This window comes from Mastacembelus armatus, chromosome 16 (genome assembly GCF_900324485.2).
Source record: "Mastacembelus armatus chromosome 16, fMasArm1.2, whole genome shotgun sequence".
Taxonomy (NCBI): Eukaryota; Metazoa; Chordata; class Actinopteri; order Synbranchiformes; family Mastacembelidae; genus Mastacembelus; species Mastacembelus armatus.
Window position 1 is genome coordinate 24,079,017 of NC_046648.1, and position 24,207 is coordinate 24,103,223.

At 42.2% G+C, this 24,207-nt stretch overlaps 3 protein-coding genes and 2 non-coding genes across 10 annotated transcripts in view; all 5 read left to right on the forward strand.

The window, feature by feature from the left end:
* The first annotated feature begins 152 nt into the window (after positions 1 to 152).
* Positions 153 to 3,488, forward strand: dctn3 (dynactin 3 (p22)). Its single transcript, XM_026316519.1, has 7 exons — positions 153 to 303; positions 949 to 1,033; positions 1,675 to 1,761; positions 1,943 to 2,026; positions 2,293 to 2,351; positions 2,437 to 2,496; positions 2,624 to 3,488. Exons 1-7 carry the CDS (start codon positions 202 to 204, stop codon positions 2,708 to 2,710), a joined length of 564 nt encoding a protein of 187 aa, XP_026172304.1. The 5' UTR covers positions 153 to 201; the 3' UTR covers positions 2,711 to 3,488.
* A 1,063-nt stretch (positions 3,489 to 4,551) lies between these two features.
* nt5c3a (5'-nucleotidase, cytosolic IIIA) lies at positions 4,552 to 16,379 on the forward strand. 5 transcript variants are annotated; one of them, XM_026317322.1, is made up of 9 exons: positions 4,552 to 4,632; positions 4,883 to 5,146; positions 12,298 to 12,396; positions 12,749 to 12,818; positions 12,937 to 13,069; positions 13,170 to 13,259; positions 13,421 to 13,583; positions 13,710 to 13,910; positions 14,317 to 16,379. In XM_026317322.1, exons 2-9 carry the CDS (start codon positions 5,009 to 5,011, stop codon positions 14,416 to 14,418), a joined length of 996 nt encoding a protein of 331 aa, XP_026173107.1. In that variant the 5' UTR covers positions 4,552 to 4,632; positions 4,883 to 5,008; the 3' UTR covers positions 14,419 to 16,379. The 5 variants fall into 5 exon arrangements, with proteins under 5 accessions (XP_026173107.1, XP_026173109.1, XP_026173108.1 ...); XM_026317324.1 differs by having other exon boundaries at positions 4,560 to 4,632; positions 4,911 to 5,146; XM_026317323.1 differs by having other exon boundaries at positions 4,571 to 4,640.
* Positions 16,380 to 16,706: 327 nt separating this feature from the next.
* Positions 16,707 to 16,778, forward strand: trnap-agg (transfer RNA proline (anticodon AGG)). The gene has a single exon. It is a non-coding gene; the product is annotated as a tRNA-Pro (tRNA).
* Positions 16,779 to 17,178: 400 nt separating this feature from the next.
* trnap-agg (transfer RNA proline (anticodon AGG)) lies at positions 17,179 to 17,250 on the forward strand. The gene has a single exon. It is a non-coding gene; the product is annotated as a tRNA-Pro (tRNA).
* Positions 17,251 to 17,761: 511 nt separating this feature from the next.
* Positions 17,762 to 24,207, forward strand: part of bbs9 (Bardet-Biedl syndrome 9) — a 123,510-nt gene continuing 117,064 nt past the window's right edge. For both annotated transcript variants that reach the window (XM_026317863.1, XM_026317864.1), the window contains exons 1-5: positions 17,762 to 17,888; positions 19,619 to 19,741; positions 20,363 to 20,513; positions 23,615 to 23,679; positions 23,799 to 23,912. In XM_026317863.1, the coding sequence (XP_026173648.1) occupies positions 19,630 to 19,741; positions 20,363 to 20,513; positions 23,615 to 23,679; positions 23,799 to 23,912 (442 nt within the window). In that variant the 5' untranslated portion in view covers positions 17,762 to 17,888; positions 19,619 to 19,629. The remainder of the gene's footprint in view (positions 17,889 to 19,618; positions 19,742 to 20,362; positions 20,514 to 23,614; positions 23,680 to 23,798; positions 23,913 to 24,207) is intronic.

Genomic DNA, 24,207 nt, shown 5'->3' on the forward strand with positions numbered 1-24,207 from the left:
ATATATATATATTTAAATAATTATCACGTATAATTTAATTTAAACACTCTACATTTGGTTGACATGTTTGTCACTGTCACAAATAAATAAATAAATAAAATAAATTAAAAAATTGCGAACGCGTCATCATATGCGACGACGCTTGGAAACGACGTATTTTCGATCGGGTTGTTGTCGGCTCGTTAGCGAGTAGCGGCAGAAATGGATAAAACTACGGGGCCGAACAGTCTGGAAATGCGCGTTCAGGCGCTGGAGAATCGTATATACGGAGACAGAAGAAACAAAAGTGCAAAACCTGTTAAGGTTCGTCACAAGTAACGTTTAGTCTGATGAGTGCGGGAGGGGCTTCTAAAGAAACTAGCTAGCTTAGCGAAGCTAACAATAGCACTGTGATCGCGTAAACGCCCTTTTTATTTCATCCACATTTAGAGCCACTACTTAGAATTAGAAAATGTGACAGCTGCTCGTTTACCCCAAGGCAATAACTGTGGTGGAACCTAAACAATTGTTTGCCCATTCATTTAGTATGTTAACTATTTAGCTCTTAGATAGACTGCTGATTAATGTTAGCTGTCAGTAATGAGGCCATAACAGTCCCAGCATGTAATCAACAATGCAGTAGTCTCTAATGTATAAACAAAGTTTGAGAGCACTGGTTTTCAGGACTTTAGGAAAACGCATGTATCAGTGTTGAACTTACTTTGGTATAGTACTTAATATTGACAATTGCACCAGTTTTATATATGGTGATATTATCTATCTGCACCCGTATATTATACACATATATACACATATTATTTAGTCTTCAGACTCAGCATGTTACATTCAAAGTAATGGAAACTACTGCTTATTACTGCTGTGATGCAGTAATAACATACATTCTACTGACCTCTGTGTATTGTTGATGATCACTAATGTCAAATCAAATCTGTGTGTTTTGATGTGCAGTGTGCAGAGTCTTTGACCAGGATTCAGACAGGTCTAACCAACACGGCCAACAAGAGAGAACGAGTAAAGATCCTGCACAAGAAGAGTGAGTCACTGTTGAACCAGCCCTGACAGCCTGGGTATTGGGCTGGTTGTCACTTTGTTTAATTCCGCATTTACACTCAGTTGCCAGTTTAGTACGTACACCCAGCTAAAACTAAAGCACTGTACTACATGAATATAATAATATTAAGCTTTATGGTTACTTCCTTACTGGTACTTGTGCTACTATTGAACTTTTCAGCAACCTCATTAATGTACCTGGGTGAGCAAAATAATAGATGTGCAAGTACTTGTCACTATCACACAATGTAATTCAACAGTAGCACAAACTGCATCCTCCAAAATGATAATGCAGATGAATCAACCTGTCTGAAATAGTTCCAACAAAAACTGAAGATTATAACATGCAAGTCATGCAAGTTGGGTTTAGGGCAGCACTGTTGAATTACAGTGGATTAGCTTTAGGTAAGAGTTCCTGATAAAATTGAAACTTGAGAATTTTTTCAAGGTTGATAGTTGTTACTGTTCACAACTGAAATTCAGTATAAACTATTGTCTTTGAAGTTGCTCACTGAACATTAAAATATCAGTGCAGGCCCAAAGTCCTTGCAGGAATTTTTCTGTGGTCAGGTTTTAAACTGTGCTGGTGAGTCTTTGCTCATATGTGCTGGTGTTATGGTGCAGTTGAGGACCTTCTGAAGTACCTGGATCCTCAGTTCACTGACCACATCACTGTTCCTGACACTATGAAGCTGGAGTTCATCTTGGCTGGTAAGAAGCATGAGCTGTAGCTTTTCTTATGTATTTACTGTATATGGCACCAAATGCTCTTTACGTGTATAATGTTTAGTGTAACGTAAAGCTCAGTGTTATTTGTAAGCAGCTGTGTTATATATATTGAAGAGGACTGAACTGCTCTGACAGTGAAGCTGTTGTGTGTTTATGTGCACAGAGGAGGAGTTTCTGCTCTCCCAGGCTGCTTTGCTGGAGCAGGTGAGCAACCTGCAGCCGCTGCTGGACAGCACCTACATCAGAGGTGAGTTTTACCTTCCGGGATACCAGCTGCAAATCCAGAACAAACACTGACAACTAAGTAGACTAAGAAGTTAGTGGACATTTGTTGGTTGGCATATTTTTAAATCTTTATCTATCTTGCTGTCAGAAAGGTATGTATAAGTCTATATTAAGTTCACCAGTGGAATAAGTCTGTGCTATATATTGTACTCAGTGATGTAGTGTTTTGCTGGATGTATAGAGGTGAATTGCCTCACCTCATCAGCTATGTGTGTGTTTTGTTTACAGATGTACCAGAACATGCCACCAAGCTGCAGCGCCTGTCACAGATCCACATTAAAGAGCAGGTAACTCTCCTCTCCTCCTCTCTCCCACCCCCCTCTTTCTCTCTCTGTTTTTAGGTTTCAGTTGTGAGTTTGGTTTGTCTTTCAGGACCAAACTGAGGCTCAGTCCCAGGAGGTGAAGAAGCTTTTTGAGGAATACAACAAAATGGTACATTTCTATTTACAGAAGATGATTTCTTTTTTCATTTAACATTTTAAATGAAGACCTCTTAAAAAGAAACTGCTGTTGGAACAAACTGCAGGTCATACACTAACCCATGACTTCTGATTGGCAGATGTTCCTGCTGTCCAAGCAGTTCACCCAGTGGGATGAGACCCTGAGGAAGATGGAGGAGGCCAAGGGCATCCGGCCTGTGGAGTAGTTACTGTCCACTGACACATCTGATGAGGATGGAGATGATGAAGACTGTGGTGGGAGCTTTAAATCAGACAGTGTTCCAAAATGAGACAATGGATCGCAACATTTCACTGATTTGTTTATTACTGCTAAAATAACCATAATGCTCTAACTGCATCTTTATGGGATGTTGTTGCTTTTGGAGTTAAAATGTCCTGGTTGTTTGCAGTAAAATGAAGTCCATATTATTAACTAATAACTAAGTAATATCTCAATGAAGAGAATATGTACATGTCAGCAAACTGACCTAAAAGTTTAAGAAGCAATGAAACAGTTTTTGTTGAATGTGGTTCAGTGTCTGTAGTTGTCTCCCAGCTGACGGTAGTGAGTCAGTCATACTGTACCAACCAGGCCTACAGTAAAGCTGGAATCTAAGTTTGGGTGGAAATGTAAAATGTAGAGGAACTCAGTCTCATGTGATTCTCTGTCGATCGTCTGGAGGAACTGTCTCCCATCACGTGGCTCAGAGAAGCTGCTTGTATTTATTTTCAGACAACAGAGTTTATTTGTGCTCTATATTGACTTCATTTGTGTTACATTCCAAAACATATTCTCTGCTGCAAACTAGTCAAGACCTTTCCTGCCTGTTGTTCTTTTCCACAGTCCCTCTTCAAGGCCTTAGTCTTTCCTCTGAATGCCTTCTGACAGGTTCAATAAAATAGCCCCTTTTGTTGTTAAAGGTGTCACATGTACCATGGCATGACAGCAGATGGCATAATAAACATTATTTGCTTGTTCAACTGTTCCTGTTGGTGATCTCTGTTATGTATGTTTGTATAAAAGTTATGAAACTATGTCTGTTGCTGCACTGAGGCTGAATGAGCAGTGTCAATGAGCAACACACTTAAGCTGGAAGCGTTCACTCACTTAAAGTCAGGTTGGATTGAAAGTGTAGTAAGTCAATCAGATCTTGATTTACTCAGTGAGGGAGTGAGAATGTCTAAAGTTTGTATTGGAGAAAAAGAAGTAATTGTAAAGTTTTTATGTCTATTTCCCTGAAATTAAAATCATTCAGTCCCTGATTTGGCCACATCTGATGAGTTGAAAGGTCACCAGTGGACTTTTCTTGGAAACAAAATATGTGTTGATTCCCCAAAACACTGTATGTGTCTTTGAGCTTTCAAAGTCTGTTGAATGCATTTTTTTTCCTCAAAGCTGATTTTTTTAAAAAATATCTTTAGTCCATTATTGTTTACAAAGTAAAATAATAGTATGAGATAGAGTGGTCACCCTTTTCTTGATCTTAAAGAGGGGAACTGAGTTGGTGTAGACCTTGTGTTTTGTGGGACTTTTTTCTAAATATAATATATTAAAGATATGAATACTAGTGCCAACATTTTTAGCCTACAGGTTATAGGAAATTTAAGTCTTTATTGTAATAATTAAAAAAAAATGTGACAAGGGTGTTTTCAAAAGTGAGATTAGGTTCAAATACAAGTACTACTAGTTTATTATTACCTTCATTATTAACTACCCATGAAAAATAAAAAGTGTCTATTGAAAGGCATACAGATAATTTGAAATGATAATAAAATGACTGAAATGTACTTAATGAAGTACCAGAAACTCCAAACACTTTGCTTTAAGAAGAGTAGATCAGACTATTTGCACCAAAAAAATCAAATTAAGACAGTATAATCATTCAGAATGATGACTTTAGTGAACATTTCCATTGTCAATGAATTATACTTTAGCAGCATATAAAGAAATAATAAATCTTATGTTGGCATTTGGTAGCATGTAGTTCGTCAATGACTTTTATAGTTGTATTTCCTGTGTGAACGGAAGTTTTATTTTGAACTGGGACGTGAATCCTAAGCGGGTAGGGGGAACCTTTGACACGTGCTTTTTACTTTGAGTACAGGATCAACATCTCCTGCAGCAAAGGTAACAAGGTGACTGAATATTTAAAATACGTTTAGCAAGACCCCGACATTAATATTAGCCTATCTTTGGACCTTAATATTATTATTTGTGTTGTTGCTAAGTAACGTACGCTGTAAATTAAGGTCTGATTCAAGTAGCTAACTGCTAGCGCTAAAAAATAAATATCTTAGCTTCTCGTTAAATGCGTGTATTTTTTTCAAAGTTTACAGATTTATTGTTGATATTTTGTTGCTAATGATTTTTTATTTAGCTAACTCGTTGGTTTGGTGCGGTTTGAGACGTCAACAGAGTGGCTCTTCCTGTCCCGCCTAGACGATCTTTGGCCGGAGGGACTCTCCGGGAGGCGGGCTGGTCGGTGGCGGTGAGGCGGACCGTCATGGACAGGACGGCCGTGGTGAAGGTCGGGGCCGCGGCCAGCGCCAGCGTCTGTGCTCTGTTCGGCTGCGTGGTTCTGGCCCAGTACATCGTGGCCAAGAAGAAGCGAGCGGGCAAGAAAACCCGGATCATAGAGATGGTGAGTAGACAGAAAGACAACATGGCTGCGTCAGGATACGAAACAGGAAGTGGAGGAGCCAGGCCTTCAAAATAAAAGCGTGCACACCTTCGGTGCTGTTTTTAATTTTGATCTCATTATGATCGAGCAGTGGGGTACTTTAGGCAGACGCAGGAAATATAATAACAATTGTCTTTTTTGGGGGGGGGGGTATGCGTGTCTTTTTCATTATTTTGTGATTTCGCTTTGGGCTGTTATCTTCCAGATAAACTGATAATTTATTTGTCCTTGACTGCCGTAAAGTCAAGGACCCGCTGGCTGTTTTAAGTTGGCTCCAGGTACGACAGATTAGGTATTAATGTGGTAGCACATCCCCCTTTATTCTGAAGAGTTGACACGGATCTTTGACACCCGGTTCATAGGGACTTGACGATAGAGGACCTGGGCGATGCTCTGCGCATGCGTGCTGAGCACCTGTTTTTAGAGGTCACTGGGCTTTTCCCCAAAAGAAAGAGCCACAACTTAGATTTGTAACAGCAGCACATCTGCTATTATTGTTCATATCCTTGTTACTAATGGTTCTCCCTGTGTCACACACACACACACACACACACACACACAGAGGAACCCGGCTTCCTTCCAAACACAGGTTGGTTGGTGACTAAATTGGCCCTAGGTGTGAGTGTGAGTGTTTGTCTGTGTCTGTGTGGACTCCAGGCCCCTGTGCCCTTGGAAGGATAAACAATAAATGATGGACATTAATTAAGCAACAGCGTTGTCTAGTTTTTAGTGACTCACTTTGCTAATAAGCTTTTTATTAGATGTACAATAAAAGTGGATTAATTTTATTTATTATTTAAAATGAGCACTGCATTATTGCTGCCTTGAGGTCACTGCGCTCTTTGACCCTTGACCGCTTTACATCTCGGTGTTTGTATCATCATTTAATTAGGGAAAGGAACGTTTAGTCGGTATTTCGTGGAATCCAAAAGCAAAGCAACTAGCTGTTATTTATTCTTTGCATTCCTTTGCTGATCCAATCTGGATGTTTGTTCTACAGGATGGGGTAGTTTCATGCCACGACCTGCAGCATGGAAACTTGTGACCATGTGGTTTTGATGATGCCGTGACAGAAGCCAAGCATCCACTGTGAACCTCAGGGGGTCTACAAACCCACACTGCAGCAGTCAGACAGCCTGTTCTGGCCCTGTGCTGTAATTTAACATGGACGTTCCTTTGTGGAGCGAAACCCTGGGTCACAGCACTATGAGCCAGTCAGCAGCTGGTGTTCAGACCCATGTGGATTGGGTGGGGTTTTTCTGAGGAACAAACTTGCAGATAAACCTCTTACCTCTTTATTTTTTATTTGATTCGTTTCTCTGTTTGATGAGTGACTTGAAGCTGCGGGACTATTGACATCGGCTTGTTGCCAGAATCAGTCTGGTTACTGTGGTTCTTCTTTCTCATCCAGTACTGAGGTCGTGCCTGTTCATGATGGAGAATCCAGCAGGCGCATGAGGTGATTTCTGGTTTTAAAAATGCTGGTTTAAATAATTTCATCTGAGAACTCGTGGTCTCAGTGAATGTGTCTCTACCCTGGTGAACTGTGTCCAGGTGGGTTTTGAGTGTTCTGTGAAGTATCAGCTGCCTTTAGTGACCTCTGGAGGGCAGGATGGGGCTGCGTGTGAAGTGCAAGTCAGGGGGTGATTTTGGTAAAAGTATGTATTCTATAAGTTTGTTTACTTCAGCAGCATAATAAAACAATAAAAACAATTAGTTTTGTTGGTTATGTGAAGACATTATTTTTAATGTTGACCACATGGTCTGATATTAGGAACAGGGCATGAAATCCTCATCTCTGCAGGTCATAGTAAAAAGCAAGTGTTATGCATCTGATGCAATTGATGCAAACAAATGCATAAATTATCCGATGCAGACACTATACAGTACCAGGGTGGACGACACTTGACTTACCAATTCACTTTGTCCTCCTCCTCTTCTGCCCTCATCTGAGATGGCTTCTTGCAGCTTCAGACTGACTGAACACAGCAGTGGGTAGGGCTGGGAGAGTTGGAAAACAAGCAGGGCGGTTGGCCCCTGAGGAGCAGGAGTTACCCAGCCCTGATCTATGCAAATAGTAAAGCTGACATGGGTGTGTTGCACATTTCACGTATGTGTACAGCTCCTTACTTCTCTGGTCTGTACTGTACAAGATGCTTTACTGCAGTAAAAGTAGAAATACCACAGAGTAAAAATCCTCTGTTCCAAGTAAAGTCCTGCATTCAAACTGTTACTGCAGTAAAAGTCCAAAAGTACCATCATCCAAATTTACTTGAAGTATCCAAAGTAAAAGTACTCATTGTGCAGAATGGCCCATTTCATATGAATGGATCTGATATTATGAAACTAATAACTTTAAATGAAAACCTGATGCTGTTTGATTCCCCTGAACAGAAACCAACACTTGCCATGCTGCTTTATCACTTGCAGCAGATGAGCGGCACCTTGATAAGCAGCGGAGCTCCCAGTGTGGGTGCGGCTGTGGAAACTGGTGGCCCCCCCCAATGCTGAAGCTATTAGGCAGAAAATAATATTCAGGCCACATTAAAATTAGACAAACTGAATGGATTGTCCTGTTGTAGTTTGGAAGCTTTAATGCATGTAAGGTTATTGCTGCAAACATTCATCATGATGATTGTTTGGCCTGGTGAAGAGCTGTCATATGTGCTGCTCCCAGGGATTACAAGCAGTCAGGAGCTGTTTAGCAGGAATGGAAAAGATTAAAAACACTATCAGGCCCAGGTGCCAGCTGCTGGTCCAAGTCCTGGTGCTCACACAGTGTCGGTTAGTGGTTGGAAAATTGATGTGCAGTTATAAAAACAACTGAAAACCATGACCATGAGTCCTGTTCTTACAAAAACCTTGTCAAGCCTTCTGTGAAAATACTGGGTGTTTTTCAGCTACTAGTAGAAGTACTAGTATCACAGTTTTCAGTATGGTAGTACTCCCAATTACATTAGTAATGGTAACTTGAGAGGACACTGTCCAGAGATGATGAGCTGTAACCTGTCGCTGGGTGGGGGTGTGGTGGGCTCTGCACTGTGTGCTCGATGACCTTTGACCCCAGCACTGGGTCACTGGGTCACAGAACCATGTACCAATCAGCAGCTGGTCATTAGACTCGCGTGCACGAAGGGTTTTCTGAGAAATGCTGAGAGTGATTTCAAAATGAAGCCACAGATAAACTCTGTCCTCCTCATGTCTTTTTATTTGATCAATTTCTCTGTTTGATGATTCACACGAAGCCACGGGACTACTGACATCCACCCTGATGTGGTAACCACAGCCTCTCCCCAGGCACAATAACTGACCCACCCAACATACTAATGTGACATGTGGCTGTGGTTGAGGTGCTGTACATCTGACCTGGATCCACCTCCACGACTGGCTGTGCTGTAAAAGTTTCCTGGGTCGTGTGCTCGGGTTAAAGGTGAGCGGTGTCGGCAGACCGCAGTGAATTTGACCTGAGCTGAGTCTCATGGGTTTCTGAGGATTAGATTGGTTTTGTTTGCAGAAGATAGTACTCCGTGAAATAATACGAGACAGGCTGTTGTTGGGAGGTCAAGGATCAAAACCCTTTTCTTGATACGTGAGCCTCTGGGTTTCTGAGCAGAACTCTGTTAGGTAACACTTTATGTTTTGTGCTGATTTGGGGAAAAGCATAAATGAAAAGCTGATCAGTGAAAATACTGGAGCCACTGGTTGTTGCTCAAACTGACATCGTTTAACATCAGTAGGAAGAGGAAGAGCCTGAAGAGAGGAAGAGAACACTGGATGTTCACCAAGCATTGCAGTTTTTCTGTCCTGATTACACTGAGGAGTATTTCAGCCAGTTCAGCAGAGTTACCACCACAACAAAGCAGAACGTCCCTGTTCCTCCCCCCAGGAGCCCAGCAGGGATACTGCATGTACTGTTTTCATGGGGAGCTGTAATCAGAGCCGGTTGACCTTGTTTCTGAGATTCATGGCGTGCATGGCAGTCAGGGTCAGCAGAGGGAGAGGATGAGGTGGACTTGTGTTTCTTGTGTAAAACGTATTGTTTGCCTTCGCTGTGGGGAGCAGGTCCCACACACACACACACACCCACACCCACACAGTCCCAGTGTGTTCTGCTGGAAGTGGAATCGTTTCATTTGGCCTCGTTGAGATGTTTTGGAGGAAGACATTTATGTAAAAACCACATTCACTTCATTAAGGACACATTTATTCTGTTTTCAAGGTTGTTGAGTTCATGGAGCTAGTTTGATGTTGTTGCCCAAAAATCAGTAGATCAACTGATAAGAGTATTGATGAGGTTATAGAACAATAAGGGTTTTCAATAACAGCCGTGGTGACAATTACAGGATTATAATTAGAGGACAGAGTTAAAGGCCACACAGCAATGGACCAGCAGCACATGGAGATTTCTAACAGTGTCATTTGTTACAGCTCAGTGTGTTCATTGATCTTGTTTTGACTGGTGATGGCCACATTTCTCAACCAGTTACCAATACCATTAATGGATTAGCATTACTACCTGACACACCTGCTGAAGCTCGGTCACTCAGGGGTGTGTGTGTGTGCGTGTGTGTGTGTGTGTGTGTGTGTGTGTGTGTGTGTGTGTGTGTGTGTGTGTGTGTGTGTGTGTGTGTGTGTGAGTGTGTGTGTGAGTAGAATCTTAAATTCATAACATGGTTTAGTTGAAGCCAGTGCATGAACGTCACATGGCGAATGGTCTTATTGGTGTGGACAGTCTGCAGTGCACTACAGGGTTCACCCTGCAGGAAATAAAAGCATGAATGAGCTTTTGTAAATCCTACGGACACATAACGTTTCTCTGTTTTTAAGACGCCACAGTGACGTCCTCAGCTCTTCAAGAACAAGCAGCCTCTGATCCACGACCCTCGTGACCTTTGATCTGATCTGAGGTGTTTGCGGGGGGAGGGAGGGCAGCTGTGCTGTGTTGTGCAAAAGTGTGTAGTCAGCAGTCATTGTGCTGAAGGGAGTCCATGTGCTCTGATTGAATCTAAAGATTCCCCTTCACAAGGGGTCCAAGGTCACAGTACTGGAACATGGTGGATTGCAAATGTCCACTGGCTCCATTTCAGATCTGATTATTCTGAACTAAGGGAGAGTGTGTGTTGCCTCATAGTGTCACTGTGTATGTGTGTGTGTGTGTCTATAGCTATATGACAGTGTGTTTGAGCCTGTCTGTACAGGGGAGGGGTTATGTTGTCTAATCTAATTCGAGCGAAGCCTCCTCCCCCCTCCGACTGTTGCTGTAGATATATAAGCCGTCTGCAGCCACACAATCTTTTCCTCGCTCCTCTGTTCTACTGGAGACGGCAGCCCCAAGGTAAGCCTCTGTGTGTGTGTGTGTGTGTGTGTGTGTGTGTGTGTGTGTGTGTGTGTGTGTGTGTGTGTGTGTGTGTGTGTGCGTGCGTGCGTGCGTGCGTGCGTGCGTGCGTGCGTGTGTGTGTGTGTGTGTATAAAACGGGTTACAAGCTATCCTGTCACCAAATTTATAGTTCATGCTCAGTGTAAAAAACATGAGGTGCTATGAATTCTGGGCCGAAGGGACCAAACCCTCCTGAATCTTCTCCTGTGATTAGGATGCTTTGACCTTTGACCCCAGTATTTGCTGTTATGATGTGCAAAACCTGAGACTTTTCTTAAACTCTTGATTTCTGTTGTCACCTGCTTTTGCTATGAACATGGTGTAATTGTGCTAAAGATTATAAAAAAAAGGCCCAGAGGTGTGATGCAGCACATCTGGCAGCACATCTGGCACTGGCACACCTCTCTCTCCAGTTTAAACCAGTGGAGACTGGTATCGTAGTATTTCACTGTTCACTGAATGTTCCTGCTCTGAGTGAAACACGGCTGCTAAAGCCCAGAGCATGTTCCAACAGGTCATGTTGACGTGTGAGTCTGTCGACCCATGAATGACAGTTCGTCTGTTTTTAATAAAGGCACAAAAAAAAAACCCATTGCATGAGAAGTATGAGCCAGAAACATGTTAGACAGCAGGTGTTATTTTGACTTTGTGTTCTGAGTGTCATATTTCTGTAAGATCACAGTGATTCATGAGGAGCTCAGCAGCTCAGGGCCCATTACATTACACTGGGGGAGGTTGGGTTGGGTGAGGGTGTGTGTGTTTTGGGGTGGGGAGGTTGTTGTGCATGTGTGTATATTTGGGTTTTAATCATTTTTGCTGTTTTGCTTGTCATAAACTCATCAACATTAAAAACATCCAACTGAAAGCGTCCAGTGTTGAACATATACATTTGGTAACAGGCTAATTCAGCAGCTGGACACAAACGCCCTCATTACCTGCGTCAGTCCATGTCCGGTGCAAACTGCAGGCAGAAGCTGTGTGTGTCTGCAGCTGGTCCAGGAGCAGCTGTCCCAGACTGCAGTGGCATTAAGTTCTCAGAGGAACCTGAATCCTAGCAGCAATGCACTTTGTTTAAAGGTGGATGACACAAACACAGACTGGTCTCTAAAACAGGTTCACTGCAGCACAGTAACTGGTTTCGAATTCATTTCCCTTTTGCCACTTCATCCACCTGTAGCTCAGCAATAAGCCCGGATGAGGCTGAACATCACGGACTGATGGGTGCAGTCTCCCTTTAAACACTTTTTCATCTGTGCAGAATTCGACCGGGGGATTCAGACCCTCATCCACAGGCAGAGCTGGTGTTGAGGAGATGAAATTACAGACGGCGTGTTCCTCCGACTGTTCACATGTTGGTTCAGTTTGTTATTCAGCACTGACAGATTCCAAACCTCAGCTGTTTCTTGACCCTGAGACCCCCCCCCCCCCCCCAGGAGTGTGGATATCTGGGTCAGGGAATGCTGTGTTCAAGTACACTAAGGGCAGCAGTTTGACTGTGTGTGTGTGTGTGTGTGTGTGTGTGTGTGTGTGTGTGTGTGTGTGTGTGTGTGTGTGAGAGAGAGGGAGGCGTATTCAAGACGTGACATTTTGTCTTTATACCTGAGTTTCGTGGCATCAGGCCAAAGCCCTGATGTGTTTATGTTCTGATCAAATATCCTCCGAGCTGTTTTCCGCCTCCTGTCTGCCAAGTCTCCACTGGAACCTCGTCTGTAACGGCCTCTCACTCTTTCTCCAGATGCCTCAGTTTGAGAAGACGACGGTCCACATGAGGGACCCTGAGAAGGTGGAGCAGATCATCTGTGGCCTCATTAAAGGAGGAGCTTCCAAACTACAGGTAGAACATAAAATCCAGATGGTGGCATGATCTGGCGCCATCTGGTGGCTCTGGTGCACACCAGCCCATTGCTGGAAAATCCTGTCCATTGCTTTTCAGGGAACAATGTGTCAACAATATGTAATTAAGCCCAAATGCAAAATTAGTGAGAGTTTTTTTTTTTTTTCCCCCACTTTCCAAACAGCACATCCAGATGCCACTGATACATGTTGTCATACACTGGATCTCTGTGTGTGTATATGTCACTTTAGGTCCCTGTGAGTTCCTCTGGTTCCTCCAGTGTCGCTTAAAGAGTCTGATGTGTCTCATTTTTCTGCTTCTGGTAAACAAAGTGTTCCCGACTGTGTTTCAGATCATCACAGACTTCGACATGACAATAAGCAAGTTCGCCATCAACGGCAAACGCTGTCCAACATGTCACAGTAGGTTCAAGAAAACAATACGAGACACGTGTTGTTGTTTTTCTCTAAATCGATTTCCTGATTTCAGCCTGTTCTGCAAACGTGCCCCGTCTGATTTGAATTCTGCGTCCCTGTGCAGATATTATTGACAACTGCAAACTGGTGACAGATGAGTGCAGACAGAAGCTCCTGCAGCTGAAGAATAAATATTATCCCATTGAGATTGACCCGTACCTCACCATGGAGGAGAAATACCCGTTCATGGTGGAGTGGTGAGTCACATGCACACAGATACACTGATGTGTTTATGTTCCTGCTGCAGCACCTTTTTTTTTCCCGTAAGTGAGAGAGTGTGTGTTTGTCTGTGTGCAGGTATTTCAAGTCGCACACACTGCTGGTGGAGCAGCGGCTAGAAAAAGACAAACTGCCAGAGGTGGTGAGGGAGTCTGACGCTGCACTCAGGTACATGTAGAGGAGACGCTGTGTGCAGTGAGGAACAGCAGGATTCCTCTCTCTCTCTCTCTCTCTCTCTCTCTCTCTCTCTCTCTCTCTCTCTCTCTCTCTCTCTCTCTCTCTCTCTCTCTCTCTCTCTCTGATTTCCACCTCCATGTGTCTGGTTTCAGAGAAGGCTTTGAGCAGTTCTTTGACCGGCTGCAGCAGCACAGTGTGCCTGTCTTCATCTTCTCCGCTGGCCTGGGAGATGTTCTGGAGGAAATCATGCGCCAGGCCGGAGTCTATCACCCCAACATCAAGGTGGTCTCTAACTTCATGGACTTCGATGACAACGTGAGTCCTGCATAAAAAAACACAGGGTTCAGTCCTGCATCCCGACACTGGCACCTAACACTTTGACCTCATGACCTCATGGAAATCTGTCGCCTCACGTTCCCTGCTGGTTGTTTTGTTTTGCAGGGTGTCCTGAGGGGATTCAAAGGTGAGCTGATCCATGTTTACAACAAACATGACGGCGCCCTGCGGAACACGGAGTACTTCAAACAGCTGAAGGAATTCTGTAACATCATCCTAATGGGCGACTCCCTGGGGGACCTCAGCATGGCCGACGGCGTACCCAACGTGGAGAACGTCCTTAAGATTGGCTTCCTCAACGATAAGGTACAAGGCTGCCACAGACCCGTGGATCCAGACACATCCCCACAGGGTCCTCGAACCCTGGTTGACTTCACCTTCTTAAAAACAAACAATAAACACTGGAGCTGCACTTAAAGTAACTGAGCTTTGCTGCTGATGATCAGTGTGTTTTGCATGTAGCACTAATTCATCTTGATGTTGATGCACTATGTTTTTGTTTTGCAGCTAAATTCTGCAACTTCCAGGATGAGTTAGTTTAGGAGGATTCTAGGAAAAAGTCATGTTAAAAAAAACAAAACAAATTTTGACTTTTGCAATTCAGGGAGAAGAAAAAATGTATAAATCCAAAGTGTTAACCATTTGAAGACTGACGTGTTATTTATGCACTGCTTGTTTCCCCACTGACATTTCCTCTGGTGTCCCTCTGTAGGTGGAAGAGCGACTGGACAAGTATCTGGACTCTTATGACATTGTCCTGGTGAAGGACGAGACGCTCGAAGTGCCCAACGCCATCCTGCAGAAGGTTTTATAACTCCACCCACCACCCATCCCTTCCACTCCTCTCCTCCAGTCGGCCCTTTCCAGCCTCAGGCGTCTCAGCCTCGTAACACTACCCGAAACCTGTGTTATTGGTCCAGACAGGTCCTTATTTACCCCTCGGGTCTGGATCCCCCACCCCCACTCCATCAGCCCACCCTCTAAAAGCCTTTTTAAAAGACATTTTGCATCTACTGAATGAACTGTTTTTAAAGTGCACACAGCAACATCATCCTGTCTCTGGTGTGTTTTGTCCATTTGAATCGTTTCTTTTCTCTCCGAGTAGGTTTATGGTAAAAGAAACCGGACGTCCTTATTGTTTGCACGATTGTTTCCATTGTTTTTCACTGGACTATTTTGATATGGTAATATTTGTGTACCATAAACCAGGCGACATAGTGTTCTCACTGGTTCCATCCCAGCATTTCTGTCACCAGTTACTCTGATTACCTGACTTGGCCGTTTGACGTCGCCCTGCTCAGACTAGAAAAGTGAGCTGTGGTTGTCAAACATGAAATGTCTGTTGACGTCAAACATGTATCTGCAGGAAATCATAGATCTTAGGGGTCATGGGAGTAGTTCAGTACAAAAACAGGCCCCAGAAATTGTAATTTATAGTAGAAATAAAATTGTGCTGCTTGGAAACAGCAGCAGTTTAATACAGACAGTATTTGTGAAAAAAGAAAAAAAGGAGTCACTTTGTAACTGAGATAATCAGAGTTAATGCACTTTAAGTTCTGTGTATGGGGGAGTGTGCACACGTGTGATATTTAAGGATGTAGGAACAGGTTCCTGCACAGAAACACAGTTTATTTAAGTTTTTGTTAATCTGACCTTTTTAGTCTAGTCTGCTTGTTAGCATCATGTAAGCACACAGCCAGTAGCAGCTCAGTGATCTGTAGCTGAAACATTTATGGCAAATGCCCTTTGTTTTTTTATTTATCAGCCTTCTCTGCACAGATGAGCCAACAGTCCAGTGATCTCCATCCCAGTGGCGAAGGTTAAAGAGGCATTCAGTACCAGTCATGCTTAGGTTGACCTCTACTGGTCAGTAGCAGGAAGTGCAACAGTAAAACGCCCCTTAAACCAAAGATACAGTGCTGCAGACTGACAGTATAATTAAATTCAGTAAACATCAGGAGACACTGTGGCTCAGTGAAAGCCAGCATATGACAGATTGGCTTCCAACACCTTGTCATCCTGTGGCTAATAGCACTACCTCCAAAATATTCATCTTTGTCTTTTTGAGAGGTTAAAAACTAAATGTTTATCGCAACATGTTGTGTTGAATGTTTTTTGACTTTGTATGTGTTTTGAATGTGCTGCTATCACCTGCATGTTGCCTTTTCGCCTGCATGTCAAAGAAATGGGAAACTCTATATATATATATATATATATATATATATATATATATATATATATATATATGAAGTGGGAAATGATATCATACTGTATATGTGGGCGCTATATGAAATGTATATTGTCTCAAGGTATTTGGGGGTATTTGAAAAAAAAGTTTAAACCAGTGTGTAGTATTTTTTTTAAGCAGATGGTTGTGTTTTCCTTTGATGGTGTGAATAGAAAATGCAATAAAATGTCTTTGTGAGGACATGAGTGGGTCCCAGACTGGACAGGGATCTGGACTGGCAGCCCTGTAATATTAGACAGCGCTGGTGAGCAGGAATGATTCATGGTAATATCCAATATATGGGATATACATGCATCATATATGTGCGTGTGTGTATTTTAAATCACTAATCAAAAACTGACTCATTCCCAAAATATAACATGCAAATTCCCTAAAAAAGATTCCACATAACTTTAGGGAAGATTTGATTCACATCACCTACATTTAATAATAACAGTAATGCATTGTATTGGTTTTACTCTGCTTTGAATGAAAATGTTTTTAAGAATTGATGTCAAAATACAGTGAATTAAAAAGTACAACATTTCTCTCATAGGTTTTATTGAACAGCAGCTCCAAACATGTATTTAAAGTATTTTTACCAATATTTGCAGTAACTGCTGAGAGGATGAGGCAGGCATACACAAGCCTGAAGATCTGTAATGTCGCATCAGCTGCACCTTTGTTAGGTTGGGATCATAAACTGCAGACAAGAAAATGTTGCAGGTCTTGACGGGCCTGATGTTCTGTAGTACCACAGACTGTCCTGCAGATGGCGCTCACTGACCAGAGACCTGCAAACAAATGGGAACATAATCTGAGCAACGTGGCGTCTTCTGGACTCAGAATTACTGGTGTACAGTTGTTTTCTGTGTGGCTCGTTGGTCTAGGGGTATGATTCTCGCTTAGGGTGCGAGAGGTCCCGGGTTCAAATCCCGGACGAGCCCAATTTTATGCAAATTTAAATTTTAAAACTTTACAATTTGTGTAAATGAACCAGCTGAGTGATTCAATCTGACCAATGAAAAAGGTTTGAGAGCAGGTACATGAATGGCAGAGCTTAAGGTAACAAAGACATTTTTTTATTATTTTCTCTGGTTGTTTTGTAACTATTAAAAAATTATATGCTCCTCTCCAATTTCTGATAAACAAGGAACAGACACAAACAGGACAGTAGGGTTAGTACAAATCGAGCCGGATGCAGTTTCCGAAACCGCCGACAGATGGCGCTCAGCCGCCAGGGAATCCGAAGCAGGTCTCCGAAAACTCGAAGACGGGGAGAAGGTTCCGACTACGTGGCATGCCCAGAAAACTTTGGAATCTAGGATGGAACCTTAGAATATGTGTGGCTCGTTGGTCTAGGGGTATGATTCTCGCTTAGGGTGCGAGAGGTCCCGGGTTCAAATCCCGGACGAGCCCTCTGTTTTTAAAATAACTTGATCAATCAATATAAAATGCACTTTATACATGTAAAACAAACCACTTTGTAATCTATAATCTCTTTACCAACTCTATTACCAGGTATCATGTCTTGGGGGCATTTTCTTGAGAACAAAATTTGTTTTAGTCTGTCTGTTCTCAGTGTTGACGTTCTCTTTTAATAAAGTAATAAAAAAATAAATAAAACCTGTGTCTGTTGTTGCTGAGAAAAGCCTATTTTAGTGTCAATACAAAGGTAAAACATAAATCACAGGAAAATTCTTATGAGAGTCTAAATATCTCCAATATTTATTTAATATAATATTAATAATAATAATATAATATGTTTTAATAACTTATTCATTAATAGATTTAGTTATTATTTATTTATATATTCTTCAAAAATATATTCATAGGTTAATAATTTCTCCGAACTGCTGTCTGCTCAGTCCAAAAACTCAATTTCCCAGCAGCCCTTATATTTCCGGTCCTGCGCACAGCTACCCGGCTTCTCCGTTGAGCGTCAGTGCCATGACAACGGGACGATGGCTGCGAGACAGAGGCTGAGAAACGTGATTTTTCTGTGAGCAAAGAGGATCGACCCCCCGGTTTTAGTGGACTCGTCCGTGTGTGTACAGGTAAGAAAAACCTGGGAACAAAGAGGAGCGTCATTTACGGAGAGGCTCTGAAAGTAGCAGCTAGCGTTAGCTGCTAACTGGGAGAGCTAATCTTAGCTATTTAGCCGGCTAAGCTAAAGTTAATTCGGCTGCCTTGACGTTAGCTGTGAGCCAATTTAGCTAATTCACAGGCTGCATTGTTTTTTCCGACCGACATCAAACAGCTTCTGTGATTAATTTAGCTGCTATTTAGTTTCTCACTGTCAGCTCAGGTCCCAGTATTAACAGTATTAAAGTTAAAACTTCACTCACCGTCCAACAGCTAATGAGCTCTTTACCCCCAACACTGTGAGCTGTTATCAACACGTGTAACCAAACTAACCAAGCAAAATAAAAACCAAAAGTTTTCTGCCTTAATAATCTGAAAAGCTTTACTCTAATTTCCAAAAGACGTTTGTCAAACCTTTTCAAATGTTATGTGTCCACATTGAAACACATTCATTCTAAATGTGATTGTTAGAAGAAAGTCTCCTGGTTATTGTGGTAATATTTGTACCAACAGCTGTTGGCACAGTTTAAACTCAGTGACATGACACGTACAGATTTTACACGGAACATGGAAACATGCGGGTCATGTCCCTGTAAATGGGACCCTAACAGAATCCCACATTCTGACTGTGCCTGCAGGCGTTTTTCTTCTCAGACAGTGTGTTTAATGTTTTACTGTTAAGGATTCATTAGTTAAGGAATCAGGATAAGATCACGTGTACACGCCACAGCATTCTGGTCAGTGTTATCCAAGTTTCTGAAACCAGGATATGGTGTTTACCTGTGCACAGACACCTGGGATACTCCAAAAATCCAATAATTACCAGGATACTAGTTCCTAAGTAAACACACTTAGTCAGAAGCTGCACTTTCAGAGGCAGTATCCACGTCTGAATCTAATCCTAATAGGGTGGAAGCTACCCATCAAAAGAGACATAAGCCGTATCTCCTGATAGTCTTATTTTAAATCAAGATGAGTTAAAATTACTTTAAAATTTCTACCAAAGTCATCTTTGCAGAAAGCATTATTAAGGCAAACTGTAAATAGAGAATATCTATTAAAACTGGCTAAGATAAGTGGAAAGAAGTGCAGGTGCAACAGGCATCCCACACAAGGCAATGAAGCACAAATATTTGGAAAGTCACAAGCTGTGAGTATAATAAGCTTGACTTTGAATAATTTTGCTTCATTAGCTACTTGGGCAGTGTGCTATAGATAGGAAGGATTCTTTCTGCCTGGATTAGAGGCCGGTTTCACCTGCTCAGCACTTGGCAAGTAGAAAAGCTGCTTGCTCCCTCGTATTGCCCTCCTCACTTCCCCCTTCTTGCTTATATTCTCAATCCTGAGCTCATCTGACCGACCTTCTGCTCTGCCATTGGCTGAGAGCCTCCTGTGGCACACATGGATGTATTAGGAGAGCTGGATAACTTAAAGCACAACTTAATGTAATTGTCAGTTTATCCCAGTGGCCACTCACAATATTACAACCAAAAATGGCCCTGTAACCCAAAGACAGGACACCTTCAGCTGCAAAGATATGAAGTCAATATCAGTGTAAAGTCAATGCCCGCACTACGCTGAAGCAAACCCAGAAGCTGGAAAACGTCTTTTGCTTACGGGCCCGGCAACAACATCTGCATATATGACTTTCACAGAAGAAGAAAGTTAACCTTTTCCCTGTTCTGTGTTTCTCTCTGTCCAGGCAGAGGCAGCATGTCTCTGTTCAAAGCCCGCGATTGGTGGTCAGCCGTACTTGGCGAGGGGGAGGAGTTTGACCAGGGGTGCCTGTGTGTTGGAGACGTGGACAACAGTGGCACTGGACATGGTCTGTGTGTGTGGTTCTCATGATCTTTGGAACCACACTAGCATTGTGTATGTTAGTGTGGTCAGCTGTGCCACACAGCACAGCTTATTGTTTCTGTTGGAAAAACATATGAAAACAGTGTGTATATATCCACCATATAACTGGAATTGAGATTACTGTAGTTGAGCACCAACCTGAAGTTAGTTCTTTTCACACTATAATTATAGACCATATACAAGAATGTTACACCCATCCCTTCCACCAGATACATGTCCAAGGACGACAGGCACACAAAAATCATCTAATTTATATCAGATTTTCTTCTTGGAGGAGAAGAGAGCAGGATACAAAACAAAAGTCAGTGATAATATAAGATGTTTTTAATTAATTTCAATAATGCATCATCTTAGGACTTACTAATATCTAAGCACCTCTGCTATAAGACTGTGTCAGACGGGTGCATTTGCAGTTTTTGTTGACTTGTTCCTGTGGTGGCTAAATGCAGTTCACTGCAACTTCAATCCTGTCGTTTAACATGCAGAATTGTGCCTTGAAGCACTTTGTAAATCTGTTTTTAAAAATTACAATGAAAATAAAACATTTACTGACCTACAGTTGTCATCCTTTGTTGTAACTTTGCAGACAAAGTGGTGGTGGGCAGCTACATGGGGATGCTGCGGATCTTTTCCCCACATGCCAGTAAGTCCAGTGAGGGAGATGTGACTGATGCCCAGCTTCTGGAAGTCCAACTCCAAAACGCCATCATCCAGGTGGAAGTGGGCAAGTTTGTCTCGTAAGTGAAGCTCACACGCCTGTTTCACACGCCTGTTTAAATAGGGTATGTACTGCAGGCATGATGTGGTGTAGGTTGTTATATTTTTTTTTACATAAAAAGTCTGAAATTCTGCAAAAAAAAAAACAAAACTTTATTTATATAGCACATTTCAAACAGAGGTAATTCAAAGTATATCTTTAAAAAACAGGAAAAAATCAATCAAGCCAAATAAATGGAATAAAGTACATAAAACAAATGGAGATAAAAGATCAGAAACACAACTGTAGTTACTGTGCAGTAATGCGTTAATGGTTTCAGTCTTAACACAGTGCCACTCCTGATTACCTCACTGCGTGTGAGGCTGCCAGCTGTGTTACTGTGGCATTAACCTAATGTCCTCTGCCAGGACACAACCTGAGCTCACTGTCTCACACATAAACATCTGAACATTACTGGCAGATTAAACATATTGGACTCTTTTAAAGAACTAAAAGCACAAGGCCCAGTAAATGTGAACATCAGATAGTCAATGCACATATTCATTTGTTTTACAAAAGATGTTTTCAGTTAACTCATTTTAGTTTGTAAGTATCAGATTAAAGAAATGTCCATCACAGTTTCCCCCATGCTACAATTTAGTCTGACTCACAGTTTACAGTAACATAAAACAGAGGAGCAAAAACTCATATTTGAGAAGATGAAGTTATGAAGTTTAGTTACTGGGATACTGTTAATTTGTTTATTTGTTTCTACATAAACTAAATGCCCCTGTGATGGACTGGTGACCTGTCCAGGGTGGACCCCTGCCTTTCACCCAAAGAGAGCTGGGATAGGCTCCAGCAGGTCCCTGGGACTCTATAGATATTGGATGGATGGATAAACTAGGTCTCTAACATATAAATATCATATATATAATCTGTTTTTCTAAGCTGTAGTGTTTGTTGTTAACATTAACATATGGATTAGTGTGTGTTTGATTTAGCATTAAGGTTTGGTAGAGAAAGTAGAATAACACTGGAGGAATGTATTTATTGGTTTTTGGTTGGTAGTTGCTGGGCAGGTCAGGGGTTACTGACAGAGAAGACACAGAGCTGCTGCAGGAGCTGGACCTTTGGGCTTTAGATTACAGACAGCTCTCTGTTTGCGCTACATCTGTGTGCTGCTGCTGGGAATGAATCCCAGGTCTTTAACTGTGTGTCATGACCTTCTGTGAATTATAAGTATTCATAATACAGCTTATAATATAGGTCTCCTTTAAACTGCCAGGCAGAAACACCCATTCATAATTCATAACACTGCTTTTTCATTCATAGAAAAACCATCTCTGCTTTTACTTCCCACCACATTAACATGTTTTTCTTTCCCCGTCCGATGTATGCTGACCCAAAACCACCAGTCAGGAGATTCTGTCCCTCTTCATGATTTACTACGATCAGCCCAAACATAGCTGTGCTCACAATGTCAGGCTAACCACTGAGTTGCTAGCATAGCTGTCGGATCCCACGGGGCCCATCGCGCCTTGTTATTCCACTGCATAATTGGATCTTAAGGACTGACTCCCACCTCGTCAAAGTCAAGTGGAATCTTCAGATGTCGGCAGTAAAAATGCCTTGTTTTGAAGTGACGATGATTCAGTGACCCCTCACAGCCTGAAAAATGTGAAAGTGGGGAAGTGGGAAGGACAGTGGGAGGAAAGGAATGATGTGGTATAACAGGATAGTAGTGGTACTTCTGATACAGTACTTGCTATTGTATCACAATGTGTTGTGTAGTCTTAGCAGGAAAGGGAACACATGGATCCTGGTGCCACTTTACCATTTTCGTACCACTTTTAATCTGTGTGCACCTTAAAACACTGTGGAGCTGTGAGACGCAAACAGACAAAGTGAGAATATGGAACTTTTGAACATTTTTGTCCTGTGTCACTCTGAATTTGAGACAGAGTGATCACTTATGCTCATGATTCAAGCAAATCTTTGGCAATGAAGAGAAAGTCAGTAAGTGTTGGGCCGTAGTTCACAGACAGATAACAAGGCTTTTAATGCGTGTGCACCTTTAGTTCCCTTTAACTTCGTCAAAACCCTGACGGGGCTCTATTTAAATCAAACACTTTCGTTTTTTATTTGCCTGCTCTTAGCGTCGGTGTGTGTGGTTCAGCTGGGATGTGAGCACGCACTTGCAAAGCTTTAAATTTGGTTTAAAAAAAAAATTTGCAGCACATCCAAATGGCTGGAAAGCATGTTATAGCTGTTTCCTGTGGTGTGGACTCAGTTCCCCAAGCCAGTCTGACAGGAACATACAGTTAATTAGAGAAAATGCCATTGTCCTTATCTGTTAAGTTACCCCAGGTATTGAACCCTTAATCCTAGCACTGTTCCTCACCCAGTGGGTGCACATGAACATCCCAGAAACATTGTTTCTTGAGTAAAAGCTCTGGTTGAAGGCTTCCCACATCATCAGGCTGGAAGCGAATCCAGCTGAATGCTCCTTCAGTTGTCGGCACAGCATTCCTCAGAGACTAGTGGACATCTTGAAAACTGGCATTGACTAGAAGCACGTTGTAAATATTGTCAGTGATTTATGGTTTTTCAAGGGAGGAAAAAACATGTTGCGTCCAGTTTTCTTCTCCCTCGTTGTTCTTCGCTCAACAAACAGTAGTTGAGAGTTACTAAGATAACATCTCTGCCGGGTCCAAGATGTGACAGTTTCCTTCTCTGTGGGTTTGTGGTGAAGCAAGTGAAGTGAAAATCCAGGATCAGCATCACTGACCCCTCAGCCATGAATAACATTAAACAAATTGTTTTTTACAGTGATTATTTCCAATTTATGTGGTAAACCATAAATGGATGCTACCCTTTAGCTAACATGGGTTCAGCCACAACCAGGAAACATCTGCCTGCTGAGGTGTCTTGGAGGGAGAAACTGAATCATTACCAGATGCAGCTCTGTAGCCATAAAACCTTGAGATTGATCCTGCAGCTGGTGGGTTCTGTTCACATCTTCTGTTCAGAACTGCTACTGCTAATGTCTTCAATTATTAGAAAACAAGGCAGACAAACAGTCTAGTGTTTCTAATTTTGGTTGTGGTCATGTGTTGACTGTTTTCTTTCTGTTTTCAGCTGTTCAGAGCTGTTTCATCTGGCTGTTCTTCACCCCAGGAAGCTGTCAGTCTACTCTGTTTCAGGTAACACACACTCATTCCTGTGAGCAGCCAGATTAGCTCTCCCTTTTGGTGTGTCCTCCCACACCTGGAATAAACTAAGGCTTTATTCATGTTTTGTTTTTCCTGATCTGTGTCTGCAGGCACTGCAGGGAACGTGGAGCACGGTGACCAGTATCAGCTGAAGTTGGTTTATGAACACAACCTGCAGAGAACGGCCTGCAACATGACACACGGCACATTTGGAGGAGGCACCGGTATGACTGCCTTTTTAAACGCTTTCTCTGGTTTTCTTCAGCATTGGTGCTGTTGTGCACCATCCAAAGACATGACTTATTTATTTACACTGCATATTTATGCAATAAGATATTTGTTTTAGTAATCTATCAGCTCATATAACCAAATTGGCTTTAATTGCTCAACAATAAAATACAGATGTATAAATAAAATACAGGATTAAAACTTTCATCTGGCCATAATTTAGAAAGAGAATGAAAGAAAGAGAAGAGAAGATGTAAAAGCATCCTGAAGTCGCACAGGAATGTTTGTGAC